The sequence below is a fragment of the Gouania willdenowi genome, chromosome 17 (assembly GCF_900634775.1).
Source record: "Gouania willdenowi chromosome 17, fGouWil2.1, whole genome shotgun sequence".
NCBI lineage: Eukaryota > Metazoa > Chordata > Actinopteri > Blenniiformes > Gobiesocidae > Gouania > Gouania willdenowi.
Window position 1 is genome coordinate 24,064,295 of NC_041060.1, and position 25,075 is coordinate 24,089,369.

The 25,075-nt window shown below is 39.4% G+C and overlaps 1 protein-coding gene and 1 pseudogene across 3 annotated transcripts; both read right to left on the reverse strand.

Annotated features, from left to right (window-relative positions):
- Window positions 1–1,316: 1,316 nt before the first annotated feature.
- On the reverse strand, window positions 1,317–24,050 carry LOC114478985 (casein kinase I-like). Of its 3 annotated transcripts, none has more exons than XM_028472371.1 (11): window positions 23,895–24,050; window positions 18,962–19,818; window positions 18,385–18,454; window positions 11,933–12,081; window positions 11,607–11,841; window positions 7,706–7,791; window positions 7,546–7,630; window positions 7,323–7,468; window positions 5,133–5,213; window positions 2,889–2,995; window positions 1,321–1,791 (listed from the first exon to the last, which is right to left on the reverse strand). In XM_028472371.1, exons 2-11 carry the CDS (start codon window positions 19,259–19,261, stop codon window positions 1,737–1,739), a joined length of 1,314 nt encoding a protein of 437 aa, XP_028328172.1. In that variant the 5' UTR covers window positions 19,262–19,818; window positions 23,895–24,050; the 3' UTR covers window positions 1,321–1,736. The 3 variants fall into 3 exon arrangements, with proteins under 3 accessions (XP_028328173.1, XP_028328172.1, XP_028328171.1); XM_028472370.1 differs by having other exon boundaries at window positions 1,322–1,791; window positions 7,323–7,471; XM_028472372.1 differs by lacking the exon at window positions 23,895–24,050 and having other exon boundaries at window positions 1,317–1,791; window positions 7,323–7,471; window positions 18,962–19,426.
- On the reverse strand, window positions 14,931–15,048 carry LOC114479898 (uncharacterized; annotated as a pseudogene).
- Window positions 24,051–25,075: the final 1,025 nt, after the last annotated feature.

Below are 25,075 nucleotides of genomic sequence, written 5' to 3' on the forward strand. Positions count from 1 at the left end.
TATAGATAGAACAAATTTGTGAAAAATCGTTTTTATAGGCGTTTTGACCATTTCAGGGTTTGTGTTCACTTCTTACTGTGAATGTGCTTTAACAAAACAATTCCTTGTAAAGTAATTAATTACATTGAAGTATCTATTCATAATTATATATATATATATATATATATATAAAAGTGCATGTAATTGTATCAATGACCGTTCGATTAAACTAACTCATTTATCATACAAATGAAAACTGCTACAATTATAATTAATTAGCATTAATAAAGCCAGCAAAGGCTAAACAGTCCTTCCTCCACAGTCACAGCTCAGAAGGGTTTAGTGAATTTGAAATAAGAAGGCAACAGAAGGCCTTATACAGTTATGTCTATTATTCATGTCGTCAGTGCATAAAAATTTGCAACAAACAAAGCTAACATCTCAAATGGATGAAATCTGGCAGTATAAACAGAAACTTGTAGCTAGTCGACTAAATGAACTGCGCAGAACAATATTTAGCACTGTAATATAAGCTACATATATATAAGTGAAAGTCTATTTTATTTTATTATTTTTATTTACTCACCTTAGTTACAAACGTTGCTCACTGAGGAGTTGAAAGTCTCAGCTCAATCTGAGCCTGATTCAGAGATATTTGAGGAAAACACAGACAGAGGTTCCTTGCCTGATATTCGATAACAAACCCGATTGATTTAAGAATTTTAAAAAAAGGAATTTAAAATAAAACTATCTTTACAGAAACAATATTAGCAGTATAAACGGCCAAGAAAAAAATGATCAGAAAGATGTCAATCTTTAACAAATGTACAAACAAACTATAACCAATAAATAACCTATAGAAAAAAATAAGCCACATATTAATATTTTTTAATACTGTTAATACATTATTTTTCTGTTTGTATTAAATTGCTCTAAATAAATAAATATAAATTATTTGCAAATCTTAAAGATGTGAAAAATTTAATGATTGCTACAATAAAGAGAAGATACACATCTACGTCCTGTCATCAGTGTGAAAATAAAATAATTCAAAGAATGTGTTTATGAGTCATTTTCCTGATTCATCGTTTTAGCGGCACATTTTAATCGTCTCCATGTTCTGGAGGTTTCTATCTTTAATTCAACAGTGAAAAATGGAGCTCTCTTAAAAGTACGAAAAACTTTGGCATTATTTTAAGTGTCAACTTCAAAGAGGTTTAATTTTCAAAGCAAAATGAATCACTGAATGCTTTCTTCCTTTAGTGCAGAATGTGAGACGCACGTACGTGTTTAAATGCTTCATGAAAACAAATAAAAATTATATGTGTTTTTTTTTTTTCTTTTAAAGCTTTATTTGGTCTCTCTCTTTCAATGGCAACTTCTCGTCCTTGGACGTTTGAAGCGACTGAAAAAAAAAAAAAAACAACCTTTTTTTTTTTTTTTACAACTTAGCCTGCAAAACTGAAAATAGACTCTGTGTGTCCTCTGTTCAGTTACAAATAAAAGGAAAGCTCACGTCCTTAAAAGGTCACGGCGGAGCTCAGTCCTGTGAACTTAGTGACCTCGGGAGAGTTCAGGGTTCAGTCTGTGGAGCTCTGCAGCCTTTGAGTCTCCCTACATCCAGTGAACATGTGTATTCCTCTCTCGGCGCTGGGTCACCATCCTGTTACTGGTTCCCAGCACCGAGGGAAGCAAGGAGCAGAGAGTGAACGTTGGAGGGATCAGACGGAGAAAAAAGGAAGGAAATGGGTCGCTTTTCATTTGTGTCTCTGCGGAACTTTCCTCTTCCTCCTCTTAAAGAAACAGCAGCACCTGGAAAACACTTGGTGTTAAACATCGTTCTCATTTACACCTCCTCCATATCGTTTACATCAGCCTCACTCAGTTCTCAGTAGGGTTGGGTATCGGTTGGGTTTTATCCGATACAGATGCCTACTCGGTATTTTTTTTTTTTAAACGATTCCGGTGCTTAAAAAAAATTAAACAATACACTTTTATTTTCAGGGCCAAAGTGAACACTATATTAAATTATATATACAAGTAACACATGGAAATAAAAAGAAAAACATATCTAAATAATATCAAATAAAACAATCCTGTATTAAACTAAATAATACTGGAGATGAATATTGTTATGATTTTATTTGTCAATAGTCATTAATAGCCTTTAAAAAAAACTCTTATTTAAATTTTTTTTTTTTAAAGCTATAGGGAGCCATTGCAAAAGAGTCAAAGAGCCATGTGTGGCTCCTGAGCCGCAGGTTGCAGTAAACCCCTGAGCTAGCCAATCTGTTGCATTCTTGTGTAAATGCAAAACTGTGTCTTTTAAATCTGGTGTTAAAGCCTAAGTTCAACATTTTGTCCTCAACACGACTTGTTATGAGCTTAACATTAAACAGAAAGTCAGCAGACACTGCGTATAGACATAGCTCATATGTTGTTGTCACACGTTGAATGGCAACAGTGTTTGCTAAGAGTAAAGGCTGCTGTCATCATCTGTGATAATGTCCACCACAATGGCAGCACTGGGAGCAGGACTCACTTCAATTTGTCTGGGGAGGTCGACACTGGCTGCTGCTGTTGCTGACGTACTCCGGGTCACGTAGGTTATCAAACACGGTGCATTGTTTGGCTTTCAGGTAAACTCCATGTGGTCTTTTATCCTCTCGCTATCAGGTAAGAGCAACGGTGTGCACGTCAGTGTGGCGGGACACCGAAATGTTCTTTCTTATTAGGTCTGATTACCACTGTTAAGGTCGGAACCGGTGCCATATTGGTACCGCGTTTCGGTACCCAACCCTCGTTCTCAGACACTTTTTTTTTTAAACATAGATATACTATAACTCAGTATAATATTGGACTTGAATGAATTGGTCTTTGTGCTTTAATGAAAGGAATGCGTCTCTTACTTGATGTCGTCGGACACCTCCACCTCAGCGTTGGCTGTGATTGGTGCGTTTGAGTGGCCTGCAGTCGGGTCGTCTGTGTTCAGCTCCCCATTGGTTGAATTTATCACCTACAACAGAGAAAAGGAGACAACCTTAACCAACCAAACACATGAAAATATATTCTTACATTCTGTCTGATTAAATTGTGGTTTATTTTGATTCAATACATATATAAGTACATCATAATATCACAATGGCTGCAAACTTATTCTGAAGAAGGTTTGAACTCATATCACAGCATAATGAAAGAAATCTGCTTATTTTAATTATACCTATAACTCCAACACTGAAATTATGCATGAAAAAGTGCATTTCAAAGCAGAAGTTTTTATTCATCAGGTAAAAATTACTAAAACAGATTAATCGTCACCTATTACTGGAAGTAGGGAAAAAACTTCCTGCTGCGTGTAACAATCCCTTCAAAATAAAAGCATAGCCTCTTTTTCTACAATTCTGCAGAAAAAAATAGACAAACTCATAAAATGGCTTCTGACTTTGTTTGGAAAATACAAAATAAAATAAGCACCACCTAGTGCGGCTCACTGCTGTATAACAACCTTTTCAAAACATGATGCATTCATTAACTAATGTTTATGTTCAATGGACATTTTATGTTGTTAAATATTCAAATCAATTATACCGCTATCTGTGTTAATGCGTGTGAATTAGAGCCCGACTGATTCAGGATTTTTATTATTACAATAAAATTATTGTAAAAAAGATATTAACTTATTACTTAATGAGCTCTGGTAACTGTAGTAGTGCAGTGAGATGCTACAATGGTTTTATATGGTGGAAGTGGGACCAATAGTAGCATAAGTGATGGGATCTTTACACCTTTGGCTTCACTAGAATCTGACTGCAGCGTTCGTTGGTTTTTAGTCAGAGCTTTGCACTTTTAATTCCTTCATGCTGCTTCAGTATTCATGCATTTTACCTCATTGTGCAGCTACTTGCCCAAAACCAATAACAACAACGTGTGAACAAGGTATGAATAGTTAAAGAATACCAGTATGTTGATCAGCGATGCTGAATAATCATCCTCCCCTAAACTGAAAGTAAGCAAGAAGCCTCCAGGTAGGGATTTTACTTTTAAAAAAGACATATTCAACACAAAGTTTACCGTTTTTAAACCTATGAAGTTATTTGAAGCATGGAGTCATTTCTTCGTGACTTTAAAGCTGCAGTATGTAACTTTTCTTGGCGTCATTTGGTCAAAAATCCATAATCATCTTTGAGTAGGGATGTTCCTTTTCTTTTTAAAAGTGCAACTGAAAATGTACTTTGTGCCTTAACAATTGGACTTTAAAAAAAACAAAACAAAAAAAAAAAAAAAAACAGTCATTGTACTTTTTTTACTTGAGATATTTGTTTGGACCAGCAGAGGGTGCTGGTAACCCAGAGGTCGGTTGGCATGCAGATATCCTTGCAGTGAAGAAGAGAAGCTATGCTAGCAGACAGAGCTAATAGAAAAATGTGACTTTTATAGATATTCACGTAATATTACAGATATTCTTTCAGTGCTAAATTGGTAAGGAATCATTTATTAACATGTGTAAGAGTAGAAGGCGGCCAGAAAGAAAGTAGAAGCAGATTTCGCCAATCAGAGATCTTTCTACAAACACGTGCGCTCCATGAGCTGTTTTACGATTGGCTGCTCGTCTGAAGTCAGGGGCGTTCAGGTACCCTTGGTAATAAAAGTGTAGTGACGGATGTCCCAGCAAAAGTCTGTGTGTGTGGGAGGGGGAGGGGAGTATCAAGAGAGCTGCTGCTCTGATGTGTAGGAAAATATTTGCACTGCCACATCGGTTATTTATTAACAGATTATTAATCTGTGACATGCCAAAATCAGGCCGATTGACAATGAATCGGTGTGGCTCTAGTGTGAGTAATAAGGAAGTGTAAAGTTTAGTGAGTTGAAGGAAAAAAACTAATACAATAAACAGTTTGTTCTTGTGTGTAAACATCAGCATAATATTAACACTAACATTTTTACTGAAGTCAAACCAACACAGTATCTTCAATAGAAACTCAACTACAGTACCACCATGAACCAGTTATAAGAATGGAGCTCTATCTCCAGTTACAATGGTACCCACTTAAACCAGAACACCAGTTGTGAATCTGTGACACCTGCTGGTAGATGGGAGAATTCTCCATAAATAAGCGTCTGTGTTTCAGGATGACTGTACGAGACACACGTACCTGGTTTTTGGTCTGTGGCGTTTTCTCTTTGTTGCTGGTCTGAACTTGGCTCTCACTGCTCACTGGTCCAATGGGAGTGGGCTGAAAACACAGGAAAAAAACAAACAGCAGCTGTCACACCGGGTCAGTTTAAAATAAACAAACAGCAGGACGACCCACTGATGCAAAGGATTGACACATGAGGATGATCAATGAAGATGGATATCAGGAACAATCTCACGTAAAGTGTAAGACTTTGTTCTTTTATTATATCTATATCTATATATATATATATATATATATATATATTTTTTTTTTTTTTTTTTCTGACTCTCCTACTGTATTTTTTTTGCATGAATGACTCAATTTCCCCCCTTATCGTAAGTTGTCTCTACAGTTCATGAATGTAGTTCAAACCAGGGTTGGGGTCAAACTTAATTGGAATTGGATAATTGATAAATTACAAATGTAATTGAAAAAAATCTGTTGCTGTTGTAATCGTAATTGAGTTCAGATTAATTAATTTTCTAATTGTAATTGGTACAAAATTCTATTCGCCAGCTATGGTATTGAATAAAGATTTGAAAAAAAATATTTGTTGCATTCTGGAGGGGCATAAATATTTACCAATGTCGTGGGTTAATTCTCTAATCTTCCTTTGACCATTATAAACCTCCCTTCTTTATCGTTAACTTCCTGTTCATATTCAGTTGTGTTTGATATTATTACAACTCCCCTTCTACGCACACCTTTGTATGCACTAGAGTACAATATACTTATATCTTATATCCATATCTTTGAAAGGGGGTATCATGTTTTTTTTCAGGCACATAGTACCATTCTATAACATACTCAAATAACTATGCTACCCAAAATTGTTTGGAAAATGCAGCAAATATCAAAAATAACTTAAGACATTTCCCTCTGGAGCAACACTGCTCATGACACTTCGAATTCGCCTCTGTCTCTTTAAGAAACTCCTTGCCTGCCTGACACGCCCATGAACACTCCCCCTTCTGTACCCCAACACACATGGGTGCTGTTTACTTGTGTTTTTCTGTGCACTGAAGGCATCTTTAAATAGTAAAGGCAAATAGCTACTACAATACGCAGAGTAAACACGCAGTTCTCTTTCAGATGTTTGCTAATTGCGACTGCAGCTGTTTTAACAGAGGGGAGGGAGTTTTTTCTTTTTTTTTTTAAACATAGAAAGTTAATGATCATGGATCTGGGGAGAGCACTCGCACCCGTTTTTTGTCCAAGGGCTCTGTGAGCTCGCTGAATCTGGAGGTCGGTTCCTTCAGGCAGCTCAATTTGGTGATGAGAAGCTTTTCCATGAATTTGGCCGCGTATCCTCCGGTAAGCCGTGTCCTTCCGGCAGGTGTGGTCCCACAAAATCATTGAGTGTGTCATTAGCCCCATCACTTTCCATCTGCTTCTTCTGTTACCCCTATTCATTCCTTGTTTTAGCTGTCGACTTTCTCATTCCTTGGGCATGAATTATCATCAACTTGGTAGGGCTGGGCAAAAAAAATCGATTTAATAGATTAATCGAATTTGTAGATAAAAACAATTTTTATTTTTCAAATTCGAGTTAATATATATATATATATATATATTTTTTTCCCCCCCCCCACCACAGTTTGTTCGGACTTTTTCACGTTCTGTCCTTGTAGGTTACCTTAGCACGATGTGATCCAGCCCCCTCTTTGTTTACATGTGTTTACCCTTTGAGTAGGCTACATGTGTGCCACAGGCATGTTTAACTTTTTATTTGCACTATGCTGAGATGATAAGAGAAGAGTTTATTCTTTTTCTAATTGTAATGTTATAAAATATGTAGTTATCTGATTTCTTAATCAGAAAAATTAAGCTACTGTGAAGTTGCTGTTGCACTTTTGCTAAAACCTGGGTTAAAGCTTTTGAATGACAGAACCTCATTTACTTTTTATTTTGGGATTGTTCTATGTACTTTAATGCTTGAGGACAATCACAGCAATAAAGTAGCACTTTTGACATTATATCTGATGCCTGCAGTCATTTTAAGTGTATTGGAAAAAAAACAAAAAAAACAAAAATCAAATCAAAACTCAAAGAAAATCGCCCAGCCCTACGACTTGGGAGAGAATCACCTACACGTCCGCTCACTCCACCATCTTCCTGGAAGTCCTATAAGTGACGTTTAAGTGTGTGTGGTCAGTGTGAGCTCACCAGAGGCTTCCCAGTCCAGTCGTACTGGTAATCGAAGACGAAGCCGTTCCTGTCGAAGAGGTCGGTGAAGAGTTTCCTCATGTAGTCGTAGTCGGGCTTCTCAAAGAAGTCCAGCCGACGCACATAACGCAGGTACGTTGCCATCTCTTCTGTTGCACACACACTGACATAAGAACACAGCAGCAGCAGCAGCTCTGTGTGGTTGTAGGGACGATGTACCAACCTGGGAAGCTCTCACAGAGAACCTCGATGGGCGTGTCTCTCTTTGTGTCTCCTATTTTCTGGTATCGCTCCTTCAGCGTGTCCGCCTGACGAGGACGAACAGGGAACATGTCACTACACCATCAGGAACGGAAAAATAGGCTGTGACGGCGTGTGCTTACCTTCAGGCCCTGCCAGGGCAGACTCCCTCGCAGGAAGTACATAAACATGTGACCGAGGGCTTCCAGGTCATCTCGCCGGCTTTGCTCTGATCATACAAAACAACAGAAGCATGAATTACACCGCGGCAGTTTAATTGCTGATTGGTCATTCAGCATCATGTACGCATGTGTGTGCATGCTGAGTAAACGGCATGATAAATATTTATATATCTGTATCCCTTATTCTTTTTATTAGGCTTTACACTGACTTGATTGGCTGATATTTTGCATTTAATGTGTTAATTCGCCGATCCGATCAATGACGTCATTGTCGTGATGAAACATTCTGTAGATGCTCCCATTGCATTGTTTTATCATCTCATTTAAACAGAAGAGCTGTTTGTTTTACATGACACGGCTTTATTTCACTTGCGCACAAAGGTGAAAACCTACGAGCGAACGGCAAAAATGTCAATTGGTTGGAGCCGGACTTCTTCCCCAGTCTACTGGCTCTGAAAGCTAGAACAGCGTCTGCTGTTAGTGTGTATGTGTGCACGCGCTTGTTTTGTTTATTGTCCCGTTTACTTTCACACCAGAAACTTCTGTCCGTTTCAGGGTGTTGGTGGACACAGAAGCGTGTGTGCACATGTATGTCTGTGTGGACCCCACCTCCGCTGTGCACCTGTGAATATAACCAACAGCAGGTTTTGCGATGCCACAATCAGAAAATATGTGTTTGTTCCTAATTTTTTTATTTTATTTATTTATTCAGTTTATTTCCGACATGGTTACATTCACTTTTTTTTTTTTTTGTACATGCCGAAAAAGGAGACGAGAGAAGCAGTTGGCTTATCTGGGTCCCGTCCCCTGTTGTACCATCGCAAATTTACATGGGTTTACATGCTAATGCTAATGCTAGTGGAGGCTTTAGGTAGTTCCAGAGTGGTCTGCCTCCACAGCTTCATCTCCAACTCTCTATAGTTGAAGCTATCCTCAGCTTCGGGGTTAACTCCCTTGCTTCACAGCAGTCATTGAGTAGGACATGGGACTCTGGTTTAATTCAACAACTGCAACGTTTATTTTGCCAATCACTCAAAAATAGCACACATTTTATAATCTGCTCCGGTCTCACACGCTCCCTCACTCCGCACACTGGTCGAGCAGCCAGTGTGTTCATTTGCAGTTAAAGGGCCACGCACCCACACACACAGACAATGAATGTTATGTTCAGGTCCAGAATGGAAATTCTTCAACTCTTCCATTCCTTCAGTCACAAGACTGCGTTTAGGTCCAGAAACATGTTGGTGTTTGATTTTCCGTGAATCTGTATCAGGTAGTACCAAAAGAATTTGGTCGGTAGCTAATAAAAAAACAACCTGAATTCATATGATTGGAAATCAGTTTTTCTAAACTCGCTGATCGGCAATCGACCCAAAAAATCCTGATCGTGTAAAGCCTACTTTTTATATTATTTCTCTATTTATATATAGCTTCTGTTACTGTATTGGTTATTTATCTTCAGTGCACTTTCGGGTGTGTTTTGTTTGTTGCCTTCTGTTGTCTTTTTTTCTGATGTGAGCCGTCTCTCTCTTTACGGTTCAAATGTCTCCTCTCGTCCTTCTCCTGTATCTTTAGGAGATCTTACACCAGATGGTGTTACATTTCTTCAGGTAATCATGTTATCTTTTGACAAATTCTGTAAAAACTGTTCGACTTCAATGACAGTACGTATTAAAAACTATAAATAATTGCACAGCTGAAGCATCTGAAGTGTGTTTTTATTGTACTGTGTTAAAGCAGTACCAGTTACAATGATGACCAGTTAACTTAAAACACCATCAGGTAAACTGCATATTGATGTAGTTCTAGTAACTAAAAATACATTCTTGTCGTTTGGTGTTTTATGGCTAAGAATAATCACCTTAATTTGACTCATTTCTGTTTCTTTTGGGGGACAACGCTCAACTTTGATGCATTGATCAGTTGGTGTTGCGATGTGACTAGCAATCATGTTATCTTGTGACTGGTTTCAGACATTAAAATTGAAAATGAGTGCATAGCTGTTAAAAGTGGTTCAGATTGGTGTGGACTAGGGGTGGGCGATATGGGAAAAATATCACATCACAATTTTTTCTTTGTGAAATCACGATCTTGTCACAATTTTTTGCATTCAACTCATTTAGACTATTTCAAAGTTATTCACCAATCAAACAAACCAAATCACCTACTTAAAATCATCGCCCTAAACGGAAAAAAGGAATAAAAGATAATTTAGGACAAGGTAATTATCTTCTTTTTTTTTTTTTTTTTTTTTTTTTTAAATTGTATGAAAGCAATTCATCAAACTAGTTCCAAGTACAATTAATATCAAACAAAAAGGCTGACAAGTTATTTTAGTCATCACAGTCTTTTTACTTTGTTTAACTAAAGTGGTGTAGCATTAGCATTAGCAACACTTGCTACATAACAAGGCAGCATATCAGTCTAGTGATTTATATTTGTTATTGAGGCAACACACTCATATTAATAAAATCCTACTTTAATCAGTGTTTGAACGCCTCATTTCACACAGTTTAGACAATCATATCCTTTATAAGATAAAACGTTACTGCTTTGGTTACATTAGGCCTGGGTGATATGGACCAATATTCATATCTCTATATTTTTCCTCAAAATGGCAATAGGCGATATAAACTCCATTTATTTATTTTTTTCAATAGTTTTACAAGAAAAACAATACTGGGTGAAAGTCAGTGGAGAAAAATACCTTAAAGACCCTTTTATTAATCACTAGCAGCACAACAACAACATTTTGAGTCACTTTTGACTTTTTCCTTCATTAAGGCTGAAATGTGATTAAATTCTGTAGTGTTGCTTTTTTCAGGGCAGCTCTGAGTTGTTGAAAGTAGTTTTTAAAGTAAATCACATTCAGGACACTGTCTCTTTAAGAGTGTGGAAACAGCCCCGTTAGCTGCAGCATCAGCAGATCTCTGCTACAGCGCAGAGACAGAGCGTTAGTTATAGAAGAGAAACACATGCAGTGTTTCCTCAAACATATTTCAGTGCTTCAACACTCAGAACTGATAAAGTTTTACACACAGACATCTGCACTGAGCCTCTGACAGACAGCTGCTAACACAGAGGAAGCAGCACAGCTAACTCTGTGTCCGTGCACTGGGGGGAGGGGGAGCGGAGCGTACTTCTGCCCCGTTTAAGCACTTAATAATCTGTCATGTCTGTAATGCTGACTAGCAAATGGTGTGATTTGGCAAAGAAAAAAAAACATTGGATGTTCTGTGTATGGACCACAGACATATGACGCAGACACGGCACCGCAAGGGTTAAAATGTGAACTACAGACAGTTCTACAATCCTCGTGATTTGGGAGATCGTAGTCATGTTGTAATCCTTAACGATCTTATATTGTCAGATCGCACACCCTTAGTATGGACAATAAGTGACAGCATTAAAGCCTCGTTTCTGCCATGATGTACCACCAGCTATAATGGTCACCAGTTAAAGTGATACACCAACAAGTAAATTGCCCTTTTTATGAGAGGAGAACAAACAGAGAAACAGATGTAAAACTGAACAAAAACCACAACAGTCTAAATATTAAGAAATTCCCCTTTTTTTTAAAGGTGGAAATCAATTTTTTGGTGTCACGGCTTGATTAGTAATCATGTCATCTTGTGATTGATTATTGGTGATAAACACCACATATGTAATCTTCCTCTCAGAGCTTCGAGTGGGATGTTTTCCTCCCTCGCATGAAACACCGCCTGCTGTTGTTAAAGCTCAGGTGATGTCATGTGATCTAACAGCAGGTTGCACTGTCACTAAATGAACGGCAACCTTCTTGTTCTTTACACGTCTAGAACCACACAGAACAAAGGTCGTCAGAAGGTGTTCCCACACTCACCTTTCCCCAGGTGTGTGTTGATGCTCATGTATCTGGCAGTCCCGGTCAGACTCTTGTGTTCCCGGTATGGGATGTGCTTCTTGGTCTCGGAGTCGATGTACTCCTTAGCCAGGCCAAAGTCTATGATGTGAATGGTGTGCTGCCTTTTGGATCCTGGCCGGCCCATCAGAAAGTTCTCAGGCTTCACGTCCCTGTAGATCAGATTCCTGGAGTGAACGAACTCCATTCGACTGATCTGTGGGAGACAAACGTGCACTCAGAAAAATACGAGCAACAAAACTAAAACCTTTTGTTGCACTACTGCTGTAGAGGAGCAGCGGTCTTACTAGTTGGATGGCGATCATGAGCACAGTCTTTAAGGAGAAGGTGCGCTCACAGAGGTCGAACAAGTCTTCCAAACTGGGTCCCAGTAGCTCCAGGACCATGGCGTTGTATTTGCCACATGGGCCGAAGTAAAAGACCTGAGGTACGCCCTCTGAAAGAAAAGAAAGGTCAAGTATCAGTAACTAATGGTTAGTGGATGAGGAAGTTACATGTAGCAACCAGGATGCACATTTCTACAATAATCTAGATACATTTATTAACAAAAAAAAAAAAAACTAATGATGACAAACAGCTTTTCTTTAGGGGCCCGTACTACGAAGCTGGATTTCCTCTAATCATGCTAACTTCTGGGTCTTATTCGGTGTGTCCTGTACTACAACGCTGGCTAACTTTTTACCGGGCTTAATCACTGTTTTAATTTAGGGTGAACACCTAATCTGGTCGGGACCAGGTTATGAAGAGGATAAGAGCTGAGTGAGTACAAAAGTCCCGCCTCCTGACCAATCAGTTCTGTTAGAAAATCACCTGCCTATTCTTAGAAGATCCTGATTGGTTCAGATCTGACAGCTGTGTTTATAATAGAAAGAATATTAATGGATAAAAAAAAAATCCTTTCATTTACTAATCAGATCCTTTTGGAAAGGTATAGATTTACATCTGATGGACTGATCTACAATCAGCTGATGAAGCATGTGTCTGGGACTCCCCATATGTACGGACAGATCAATTAATTTATTCTTTAATTCATTTATACATACACTCTAGTGACACTGACAGTACCAGCAGGAACATACTACAGTGAAACAATGTGCTCTCAACACAGTGTGTGTGTGATAAATTGAGGACGACAACCTCAATAGAAACACATCTGTTCCTTAATAAAGTGAAACTGATCAGAGCGATGTCCGTTTAACATCCCATGGATTAATATTGTATAATCTCACACTTTTATGCATTAACAGTGTCGGCCGCTTCCTGTCTGTGTTCCTTTCTTCTTGCTTTTTCTGCAGCAACAGTGTTTTTGGTCTGAATTATTGATTTAAATTCTTCATATTTTTAAAGAATTATTGCTTAATTGTGACATAAGTTGCTCTACACCCTCCGTGATTGTGACTGGTAGCAACTCTGCAGTCTCCACCCCTCTCACAGGACCGTGCACGTAGCATGGCTGAAATCTTAAGTGAATGTATTTACATCCCGCTTTGTAGGAAAGGGTCTCTCTGACAGAGAAGGTTTGGTTAGTTGAAGCACGCCAACACAGAAATATCCCGGGTCTACTTTTCCAGCTTCGTAGTACAGGCCTAAATGTAAAGAGACACAAAGAAACAAACCTACAGAGGAAAGTGTGTTGGAGTAAAAATCTCTCCTATCATCGCTAAATGATAAGAACAATAGCTTTGAATAGCATCATACATCCAACTTTACGTACAAGTCATACAGTGGCGTGAACTTCATGATTTCTATCACTTTCACATTGCAAAAACATAAACATACAGAAAATATCAACAAGCAGAACTAAAAAACAGACACAGATCACTGCTCACCTCTCGCTCACTGACATCATCATAATACATATATTTAAGGGGTGTACAGTCATAACTAACCCACAACTACAGTGTATTTTCTAAGAGGCTTTACTTTGCTGACCAGTTTGTTTGTCTTCTGCTGCTGCCGTGTGCCAGTTTGTTTATTGTTTTTATGACTCAGCGGTTCAGAGATAGATCGAACCAATGTCAGAAGGATTGCTTACTCAAGAGAAGATCTGAGGAATGGACAAACTGGAACATGGCTCTGATTTCCAGTGAGTTAAGAAGGAAGTACTGAGGTACTTCAAAGCTAAAACAAGAACACCTCTGTTCCTTCTGTGGTGATGGGAAATACAGTATAAGGGAACAGAGTAGATGAAGAACCAACAGAGCTATCAGAGAGCACCTCCATCACAGCTGACTTGGGTCAGCCGGGTTTGAGAGCAGACTTAAACCAGCAGGAAATTAGAAGTGGGGAGATCAAACTTTATTTCGATACGCGACTGTATATATGCTGTAGGCATATGTATTTTAATAATAACAATGTTTATTTATATCTTATATGTCCTGCTTCAAAAATGTGTTTAGATAGGTCTCAATGTGTTTAAAGTCTAGAAAGTGGTTCCGACATAAATCTGTCTTCCTTTAGCTTTGTGTTTTTGAATGGTACTCGTAGTGAAAATATCACAAAACATGTGTTTAATGTGTTACTAATAAACAAAATATGTGCACCTTTTTCTTAATAAGACTTTTTAAAACTATTTTATACCTTCGAGCATAAACTATGGAGAGTTGCCATTTTGGACAGGATATGACGCACATTTGATTTCCGTATAGTATTTCTGTTGGCTCTCAGTGTGATGCTGCTGTGTGTAACCTCTACCTCAGCAAGAGGATTAAATATCACCTTTCTCAGCAGCTACCTCAGCATTCAGAATAAGCCTAACGGACCGAGCTGTGGTTACCAGCAGAAACGAGACACGGCTGTGTAGTTAGGTGTTGGAAGTGCACAAATATGGCGAGCAACTGTGCTGAAAGCCGTGTGAAAGTTTATCTGTTCATTGACGGGATGATGTGCCGAGGATCAGCACCCAACGGAGTCCTAATGAACACTGACAGCTCATCACTTAGCCACAAGGAAATAAAAAAAACAATCTGGTAGGGATGCAGTTATTTTCATGGCAGCCGGCCATAGTAGTGCCCTGAACAAGTAATAATATAATAATAATGCATTGGATTTTATATAGTGCTTTATCAGACACTCAAGGCGCTTTACAGAATTAAGGTGTTATTCTTTCACTCCACACTTAGTGGTGGTAAGCTACTATTGTAGCCACAGCTGCCCTAGGGCAGACTGACGGAGGCACCATCTCCGACCACCACCAACACTCTCACACTACATTCATACTAGGCAATGTGGGTGAAGTGCCTTGCCCAAGGACACAATGACAGATACCACTGGAGCAACGGTCCCCCAAAGTGGCACCTGGAATTCTAAGGGGTCACCCATCCAACTACTAACCAGGCCCAGACCTGCTTAGCTTCAGAGATCTAATGAGATTGGGCAATGACAGGCAGGTATGGCCACAAGTACATTTATAGGCTGCATTGAGACTTTCTGTAAAGGAATTCTGTCAGGACCAAGTCTAGTTTCAGACATGGTTGAAGTGTGTATCCTGATACTATGGAGCCAACATCTGGCTAACTTTGTCTTAGCGTTATTTGGCTTGGAGATGCTAAAGAAATGTTTCTGTGTTTCTCTTGTTGCAACCATTGGCTTTACATTCCGCCATTGTTCAGAAACTGTAGACCAACAGAACACTGTTGCCTAGCAACAGCTAGTTGCCTAGCAACAGCTAACAGGAATCAACAAACGTGCGTCCTGTCCAAAATGGCGACTCAAGGTTTAAAATCATTCTTAAAAAGTAATTTTACGGTCATAATAATGAATTAATTTTTTTATAGAAAAAGGTGCACATACTTTGTTTATTAGTAAACATGTTTTGTTTAAGGATTTCCCTTATTTTGGGGGATCGGCTGATTTTATTCTACCTCTGCAAACGTCTTAAAGTACATCATAAAGTCAGCCACTGTCTCCTTCAGCTGTGAATTGACTGACAGACCCGCCCACCAGGTCATGTGTGGATGTGCGTGCTGCTCATGCCTCTGCTACACAGGATATAAACAACAGTCACGGAGGGTCAGAGGCACGTTAGCTTAGCATGTCCGCAGTAGAACACAAAAAAAAAAGAGCAAATGATCGCAATTTATAATTACTGTAATGCGGATATAATCCTTGGTGGAGCCGCAAAAAACACGCTACCTCATTCACCATAAGACTTTGCCACACCGCTAAGTGTGGAGCATTTGAAGCTAGAAATCAAGCTAATGCTAATGCTAAAGGAGCAGACAGCCAATGGAGTGCTGTTAGAGCTAATGAGCAGTGAAAAGAGCAAAGCAACTATGAAGAAAACAATGAAGTTCATGTAATTTGTACAAAAATAAAAAGCTTCCACTAATGTATAAGTGACTGTAATAAGTGTGAGAACAACTAACCTGTGCCATGTTCATTCTGTCATTACCATAGACTGTACACGTTGACTTAAGAAAATGTTAAACATGCTGCACTTTATTATTTCAGTAGAATGTTTGACTTTTAGGAGCTTTTATCTTGTAAACTATTGCATAATTTTTACATTTAAATATCCACAAAGCTGCTGCATTTGGACATTTTGTCCTGTAAATTATTTACAAACCCTGTAATTTTCTTCATTTGTTAAACAAAAATAATGCTGTGCACTTTATTTTTGGTAAAGAGCTGAAAACAGGTCTGCAGTGGAACCTGTTAAACACATTTAGTTTGTTTTTAAAATGTGAAAAATGAAAGACTAAAGAAAGTTATACAATTTAGTATTTTGGACAGCAGTGTTCTATACTTTTTAATTTATATTTGAGATACAGTGGATATGAAACATTTACACACCCCTGTTCAACTGCCAGGTTTTTGTGATGTAAAAAAAAATGACACCAAGATAAATAATTTCACAGCTTTTTCCACCTTTAATGTGACCTATAACCTGTACAATGTAATTAAAAAACAAACTGAAACCTTTAAAGGGGAAAAATAAAAACACTTAAGATAAACTGGTTGCATAAACATGCACACCCTTAAACTAATACTTTGTTGCAGCTTTTATTACAGCACTCAGGCTTTTTGGGTCAGAGTCTATCAGTGTGGCACATGATGAGGCAATATTTTCCCACTCTTCTTTACAAAACCGCTTCAACTCTGACAGATTGCGAGGGCATCTCCTGTGCACAGCCCTCTTCAGATCACCCCACAGATGTTCAATGGGATTCAGGTCGGGTCTCTGGCTGATCCAGTCCAAAACCTCAATTTTATTCTGGTGAAGCCATTCTTTTGTTGATTTGGCTGTGCGCTTAGGGTCATTGTCATGTTGAAAGATAAAGTTCCTCTTCAGCTTTCTAACAGAAGCCTGAAGGTTTTGTGCCAACACTGCCTGGTATTTGGAACTGCTCACAATTCACTCCGCCCTGACTAAGGGTGGAGGGAATTATTATTAAGGTTCCAGCTGAAGATAAACAGCCCCAAAGCATGATGCTGCCACCACCATGCTTCACTGTAGGTATGGTATTCTGTTGGTAATAAGCAGTGTTGTTTATGCGCCAAATATACCTTTTGGAATTATGGCCAAAAAGTTCAACCTTGGTTTCATCGGACCATAACACATTTTCCCACACGCCTTTGGGAGACTTCAAATGTGTTTTTGCAAAATGAAGCCGGGCTTGGATGTTTTTCTTCGTAAGATAAGGCTTCCGTCTTGCCACCATACCACAGACATATGAAGATGGGAGATTAATGTCACATGTACTACATAGCCAGTACTTGCCAGAAATTCCTGCAGCTCCTTCAATGTCGCTATCAGCCTCTCTGACCACTTTTCTTCTCATCTTGTCATCAATTTTGGACGGACATCCTGTTCTTGGTAAAGTCATTGGTGTGCTAATTTTCTCAACTTGATGATGACTGTCTTCACCGTTTTCCATGTTATATTTAATTCCTTGGAAATTATTTTGTACCCTTCACCTGACTGATATCTTTGAACAATGAGATCCCTCTGATGCTTTGAAGCTCTCTGTGAACCATGGGTTGTGCTGGAAGATGTGGCTACAAAAATGTAAGGAAAAGCCTACTAGAACAGCTGAACTTGATTTGGGGTTAATCAGAGGCACTTTGGTGGTGACAGGTGTGTGCTGACTCCACTTTTGAATGTGATTGGTTAAATCCGAACACAGCCCCGTCCCCAGTTACTGAATAAGAGGGTGTGCACAGTTTTTCAACCTCATTCTCTGTTTTTATTTTTACTTCACCTCCCTGAAAGGTTTCTGTTTGTTTTTCAATTGCATTGTACAGGTTATAGGTCACATTAAAGGTGGAAAAAGTTGTGAAATTGTTTATCTTGGTGTCATTTTTTTTACATCACAAAAACCTGGCATTTGAACAGGGGTATGTAAATGTTTTATATCCACTGTAACTACCTCATAAGCAGTTAGAACAACAAGTTTGTATTGTTTCGTGAATATTGTACAATATTTTACAATAAAATAAGACTGGAATATTCAAGGTGTATGCTCTTTAAAAAATAAATAAATAAAAATAATCGGGATCGACAGGTCAGGCTTTTAAAAAAAATTTGGTGATCGGCCAGAAAATTGCAATCGGTGCACCCCTAGTTTTGTTATATACATTATCTTATTTCACTACGAGTACCCGTTAAGTGCATCAGGACTGATCATCTGCAGCTGCTACATTTAATGCTACAAAACTTTCAGATCAGATCCCCCCTATCAGCAGATGGTGTTGGAGCTGCGTCATGGAAAGTTAAACTGTACTCATGAGGCCTTACCTGAGCTTCCCAGCTGTTTGTAGAAGCGATACTCCAGGTGGAGCTGCGGCGCTCGGGACTTGACCGGTTCCTGAAGGACGAGAAGGAGACAAATCTGAGTCCTGCAGCTAAAACGAACACTGGGCTGCCACGTCTGCACGTCTCGAATCAAACATTTGTTTGACGTCTCAGAAAACTTCCTGCTCAGAAACACCTGAATCTGATGCTTCAGAGAAGACAGAGATCTTTGAGGACCCTGGTCACCCGGGAGTGTATCAATAACGTACCGCAAGACGAAATATTGCGATATATATTGATGTTTTGGCACACCCCTATTCTGAACAGTGTGTTCCATTACATTTGTTCCCAAGATGCACTTCATTATGGATTGACAGTTAATCTAATGTAATTCTTCCCTCTGGTATAAATACTTGCAGTAATATTATTTGATCTAAAACCTTTTTTTTAAACCCAGGTTTAAATGACCAGATTTATAATTAAGAGCTGATAGAGAAGCGCTGATGGAAGGAATCGGAGACAGAGGAAAGATGGGAAGAGTTCGCCCCCAGTGACATACAGAGAAATCAGACAGTTTTACCAGTTTGATGGCCACGTATTCGTTGGTGTAGAGGTTCTTTCCCAGTCGCAGCTCTCCAAAGTTCCCACAGCCGATCTTCTTTCCCACTCGGAAATTTGGTCCAACCATCAGAACTCCGGAGTTGGCGCCGCCGCCTCGGCTGCTGTGAGCCGACCGGTTCCCCATCTTCTGAGACATCTTCTTCCCGTCCTCCATCTCTGCCTTTCCTCCTGCTCCTCCTCCAGCACCTCCTCCTCCTCCACCACCTCCACCTCCTCCTCCGACTCCACCTCCTCCAACTCCTCGCTTGTCAAAGTCCATTAGTTTGTGGTAGCCCGGCTTCTCCACGGTTAGGCCGATTCCATACAACACAAACAAGCTCTGAGACGACTGCCTGGTGGCTCGCGGGACACAAACGGAGAGTTCTACACGGAGCAGAGGGATCTGAGATGATTCCGGCTCTTGGAGTATTGAACAGAAGTCTTCCTTAAATCATAGCATGGAATGAATACATGGAAGAGGGTGGAGGATCAACAAAGAATAGAAGACGTTGGGATGAGAAAGTTTAACCCCCTGTAGGGGCCAGAGATGATGACGATGATGATGATGATGATGATTATAATGATGATGAGGATGATGAGAGTTTCTTCCCTGATCCGTCACCATAGACTCCTCATCCATATGCCACCATCCTATACAGACTGTCCTGGGACTTCCTGGGTTGGCCGGCCTCTCTGTGGTGATGCTTGGTCACTCTTCTACTCTGGATGCATGGATGCTTCCTAACGGGACTGGATCAGTCCGTGTCCCACAGAGGCTCATGTACTGGTCCTGGAAAACCCCCTGCTGGGTGTAGGGAGGGCGGCGTGTGAGAGCACCTAAAAACAGAGTGCAGCTTTTACTCATGGATTTTTCTCATTCTTGCAGCCAAAAACCCTTGAATTTGCAGCAGATTTGCTTCAAACTGAACTGTAATTTGCAGGAATTTAGCTTTTTTAAGTTGTTTTATTATTTGGAAACCTTCCTCAGAGGAATACCAACATACCTCCTGAACCAGAATATTAAGTTTACAGTTAACTACTGGGCTGCTTTGTCCAGGTTCCCTGATCCTCAGACAGAGACAGTATCTGGATTCACTCTGAGGGAGGATTTAAAACAAACTTTTACTTTAGGTGGCCAAAAATGGACCAGTGTGATCTACAGTGGGCCAGACCAAAAGAAGCCAAGCATTTGTTAAAGAAAAATGTCCAAAATTAAGGGACTATATAAAATAGCATTACATTTTATTAAATAATGAGTGCTTTCCCTGCATTCAAGGCTGAATTAGATGATTTTATAGGCATGGAGCCTCAGGTTTGAATGCACGGTTTTCATTCCAGTAAGTTCATTGTCTTTTTAAAAAAATATATGTTAAGGTTTTGTTTATTATTGTCTGAATAAACAAAACCTTAACATAGCATTGTTTTCAATCGACAGCAGTGTGAAATTAAACTTCCTCAAGCTGTGACAATTATACAAATATATGGTGCAGTTAGTGATAATTAAAGCTGAGTAAAATAACTTATTTAATCGATTTCATTGAAATTTTCCAAAATCGATTCATAGGTGCTGAAAACTTTTTTTTTAACTCAAATATAAGAAATATTCATTCAATTCAAGGTTATATGGTGTCTATTATCTCCAGTTTAGAAAAACTTCCTCAAAACAACTTAGATCCCAATTTACTGCCAGAAAAGATGGCACAACATCAACAGATCTTATGCAAAATAAACACACAGGAATCTCTACTGTCACTGCAAACGCCCACCACCCATAACAACATACCCACGGTCCTGCTTTTCACTCTCAACCCACCAGCTGAGAAACTGTTCTTTTCAATACAGTTCATCCACCCTCTCACAGTATTTTCTATTACAGCAAAAAACAAATGCTGCAGTTTGTGGCTGATCTATTTAAAGACTCACAATTTGCATGAAATTACAGGGTTTAAAAAACAAATCTTGTGTCTTTTGTAACATGTATATAGAATAGATCTGTTCCTGTCTTTTGTTATAAACGTACAAAGTCTAGATCTGTTCCTGTTTGTTTTTTTTTTTTGTCAGACAATTAGTGAATATTAGGGATGTCCCGATACAACTTCTTCACTTCCGATACGATAACAATATTGCAGCCTTGAGTATTGGCCGATACCAATATGATATCAGCACGAATTATACATACTTTTATTACTTATTTTGTAGTGTGGAATGTTAGAAAAAGCTTGATGAAGTGATGTTACTCAAAAAGAGAACAATAGTCAAGAACAGTAGGGATGAGAAAAACTGACCCATTTATTATTAACCAACAGGTTATAGGGCTGGGCGGTACACCGGTTCATACCGAATACAGGTATATATTTTCGTTATGATATTAATTTTTAATATGGTGCCATACCGGTGTATTTGATTACACAACTTTTGGAAAGCTACGCTGTTCTGCGTTTCAGCTTGGACTAGGGCTGGGCGATATATCGAATATACTCGATATATCGCAGCTTGTAGTCTGTGCGGTGTTGAAAATGACCATACCGTTAAACTCGCGGACTTTTTTTTTTAAAATATTGTAGTGGCATTATGTACAAAAAGTGCACTTTAATTTTGTGTTTTGAAATGCCATGTGAGTTGCATCCTGCACTAATGTCTTGTTTTGAAATGTCTCTGTGACAATTTTGCACAGAACGTGCACTTTCTGTTGACAATTTTATGTTTGAGCCACTCACTGTTTAATAAATACAGTTATGTCAACTTTGACTTAGTTGTGATATCCCCTTTTTTGCATGAAAGTTTAAAATTGGCATATATTAATGCAGTATGATCAAGAATGTTTTAATGTAGACATATAGAATCATCATACTGGTGTGATTTTGTGCATCAAAGTGTTAATTCAAGGGTAATGCAAAATATCGAGATATATATCGTGTATCGTGACATGGCCTAAAAATATCGCGGTATTTATAAAAGGCCATATCGCCCAGCCCTAGCTTGGACCCTTTTCAACGTTGCACTTCTAAATAGGAAGGTAAACAGTAGCGCTCTGGTGTTAGTTGTGGTGTATATCATACGTGTAAATGGAACAAAAAGACACAGTTGAAAGCTCTGAAGCTGCATGTGAACATGTGCCTGCGTGCTCATGCCTCTGCTACAGGAGAACAACACTCACGGACACGGAGGCACGGTTAGCTTAGCATGTCGGCGGTAATACACAAAAAAGAGAGGAAAGAATCGCAATTTGAATTCCTATGACACGAAAATAAATTCTGGTGGAACTGCAAACAAAATGCTACCTTATTCACCATAAGAAACCACCACACCACTGAGTATGCAGCATTTAAAGCTAGAAATCAAACTAATGCTAAAGCTAAGCTAGCCATTGGGCTGCTGTTGCAAACATGTACAGTATTACTACTAGTGTGGAATTATTCTACAATATTAACTCATCATGACAGTAAAATAGACCATCCTAAGTCAATCTACTGCAGTAATTCCTCTCTCAACCAATAGAAAATGATGTGAACACCTGATTGTGCATGAAAAAAAAATACTGCCATATACCGTGAAACCATTAGAATTTAAAAAAATACCGTGATATACATTTTTGGTCATACCGCCCAGCCCTAATTGGTTACATACATTTTAAACTTCAAAATATCTACAGTATTCTACAATTGAATAACTATAATATATATCAGAGATTTTAAATGCAGTCCAATAAAACTCAATTAGTTTTCTGGCTGATATCGGATCGAACTAAAAATATGTTAAACGTACCCGGAGCCCCTGGGACTTTGGGTATTTTTTACATTTTAACATATTTAACATGGAAAATTCCACCTTGAAAAATACATATACAACAAAATTAAACATTTTACAGTATTTCCTTGGATAGGGATAAAATAAAAGGGTTAGCGGGGTAGCTAAAAATAAATATCAGCTAAAATACAACTGACGGAACTTTAGGTCACATGGTGCACCTATCACGTGACCTAAACTGGCCAATGAGGGGCGCTGCGTATGCATAGAGTGGCACGGCCTATACTAAATAGATCTGTTCCTATCCTTTGTCATAGAATTATAAAGAATAGATATGTTCCTGTCCTTTGCTACAAAGATGAAAAATGTCTCCTTAACATCTTTCAGGGCTGTTTCTGACAGTCTGCACTGCAGCTGTTTTATATTTCTTCCAAACATGTTGTGTAATCTTTGCAAGTTATGGTTAAGAAACATGAAGATGAGTCTTTGTGTTCCTTGCAATGCAGATGGTAAATGTGTGTGTAGTCTTCCTCTGACACTGTGAAGGAACTCTATACTAACCACCAGCACCACATGTGTGGTAAGCTTATCACGTTGAGATGCATGAGAAGTGAAAAACACCCTTTAATGATCGGATAGGCTGAAAAACATCCACATTGGTGCACAAGTAAGTCATTTATTTCTAAAGAAGATAAACTAAAAAAACAAATTGTAAATCTGATTTAGAAAGCACATAAATGTGTGGATTATTCTTGCACAATTAAATTAAAACATGTCTTCTCAACTACTGAGTACTACATAGGAACTGTTTCTAAGTTGGTTACTGCTTTCTAAAGAGTTTATAGTACACTGTCATATTCCAGTTCAGGCCTCCAAAGTGGCCGCGACCCCCAATTTGAGAACCACTCTCTAAATCAATGAAGCCTCGCTGAAAAAACTTTAATAAGTAATTCCCGGGTTTAAGCACAGCTGAGTTTGTACAAATACATGCTTTAAAACACAGCTCTTTGAGCACAGTCAGACCGGAGCCTGCCGTGTTAGCACTAGAGCTAACTACTAGCCTCTGTTAACCCCCGCTGAAACTAAAGCGCAAACACGCAGCTTGTCCGAAACAGTGCGTTGACAGTAAACACGTCACGGAGACTTTAAAACACAGTGTACCGTACCTGACACGGCGGCTGATATGTCGTTTCTAGCCTTAAGGTGCTAGCAGTGGCTTTGGTAGTCTGGGTTTCCTCCTCATCTCTCTCACTGAGCATGTTTAGCTAAGCAGCTGAAGGCGGGTGTTCGACTTCGAATGGGGACCGACCTATCTGATGAGCTACTTCCGACTGCGTCACCAGCATTAACGGTGCATTTTAATATAGATATAGATATAACTTTCCCTTAAATAAGTATAAGAGATGTACAGGCAAACACAGCTCAGGTCACTATGGAAACACACAGACCAGCAACTACACATAAGGTAGGTTGGCTGTTATACTGCATCAACAAGGTCTATACTAGAGAGAAAGACACCACATACAGACAGACGTCTTTATTTATTTTATATTAGCATGTCAGAAACTGTCCAGCAGTGATATGAAACACAACAGGCACCAACCAGCTGGTGAGAGTGAGAATAAATGGTTAGGAACGATTTGAAAGCAGACCAAGCGACGCAGTCGGCCCTTTGTCACTAAATAATCCAGTTACCAGCTGGCTCATAACATAGCCCGCACTTTGCGTAGCAGCAGAGGTGGACAGAGGAGAATGCGGAGAAGTCTGACGTAAGCGGATTTGGTGAATAGGAGCCGCGGTGTGAGAAAAGTTAAGGAAGGAGAAAAAAACCTTAAAAACTGTTTTTTATATTAACACCAACACCATTCATTTATAAGCTTAGTTTTAAACTTGAAAAAAAAAATAATAATAATAATTTCATTTTTTTTTTTTGGCCGTCTGCTGAGCGGGGGCCTTGGCTCCTCTGCTGGGGTCTCGGGTGGGGGGCTCTCTGGGCCCTTCCCTCGGGGGGTTGGGTGCTTGGGTGTGGGTGGGTGGGGGGGGCTGGATGCTGGCGGGGGGCTTTGGGGTTGGGGTCGGTGGGGGGATGCGCTGGGTGCTCGGCTGCTTGGGGCTTCCTCGGATGTGTGTGTGGGGGGCGGTGGCTGCCTCTCGGCCTGGGATCTTGGGGGCACCTGGGGGGTTGCTCGGCCATGGGGGGGTTGCCTGGGGCTCCCTGGCCTCCGCTCTTTCTGCTGGCCTGGCTGCATCTGCGGGCCCAGGGCAGTTCCTGGGCTTGCAGTAGCGGTTTTTTCTTTTTTTTGTTTTTTGCACATATGCTGGTATACGAAGAACAGTCTATTCTTCC

What these genes read in the sequence shown, in the direction of transcription:
- LOC114478985 (XM_028472372.1), bottom strand. Translation starts at nt 19,261, where the DNA reads ATGGACTTTGACAAGCGAGGAGTTGGAGGAGGTGGAGTCGGAGGAGGA. An exon ending in ACTGGACTGGGAAGCCTCTG is followed by an intron (nt 5,214 to 7,322) that starts GTGAGCTCACAC and finishes CTGTGTTTTCAG; the next exon opens with CCCACTCCCATTGGACCAGT. An exon ending in CGCCACAGACCAAAAACCAG is followed by an intron (nt 2,996 to 5,132) that starts GTACGTGTGTCT and finishes TCTCTGTTGTAG; the next exon opens with GTGATAAATTCAACCAATGG.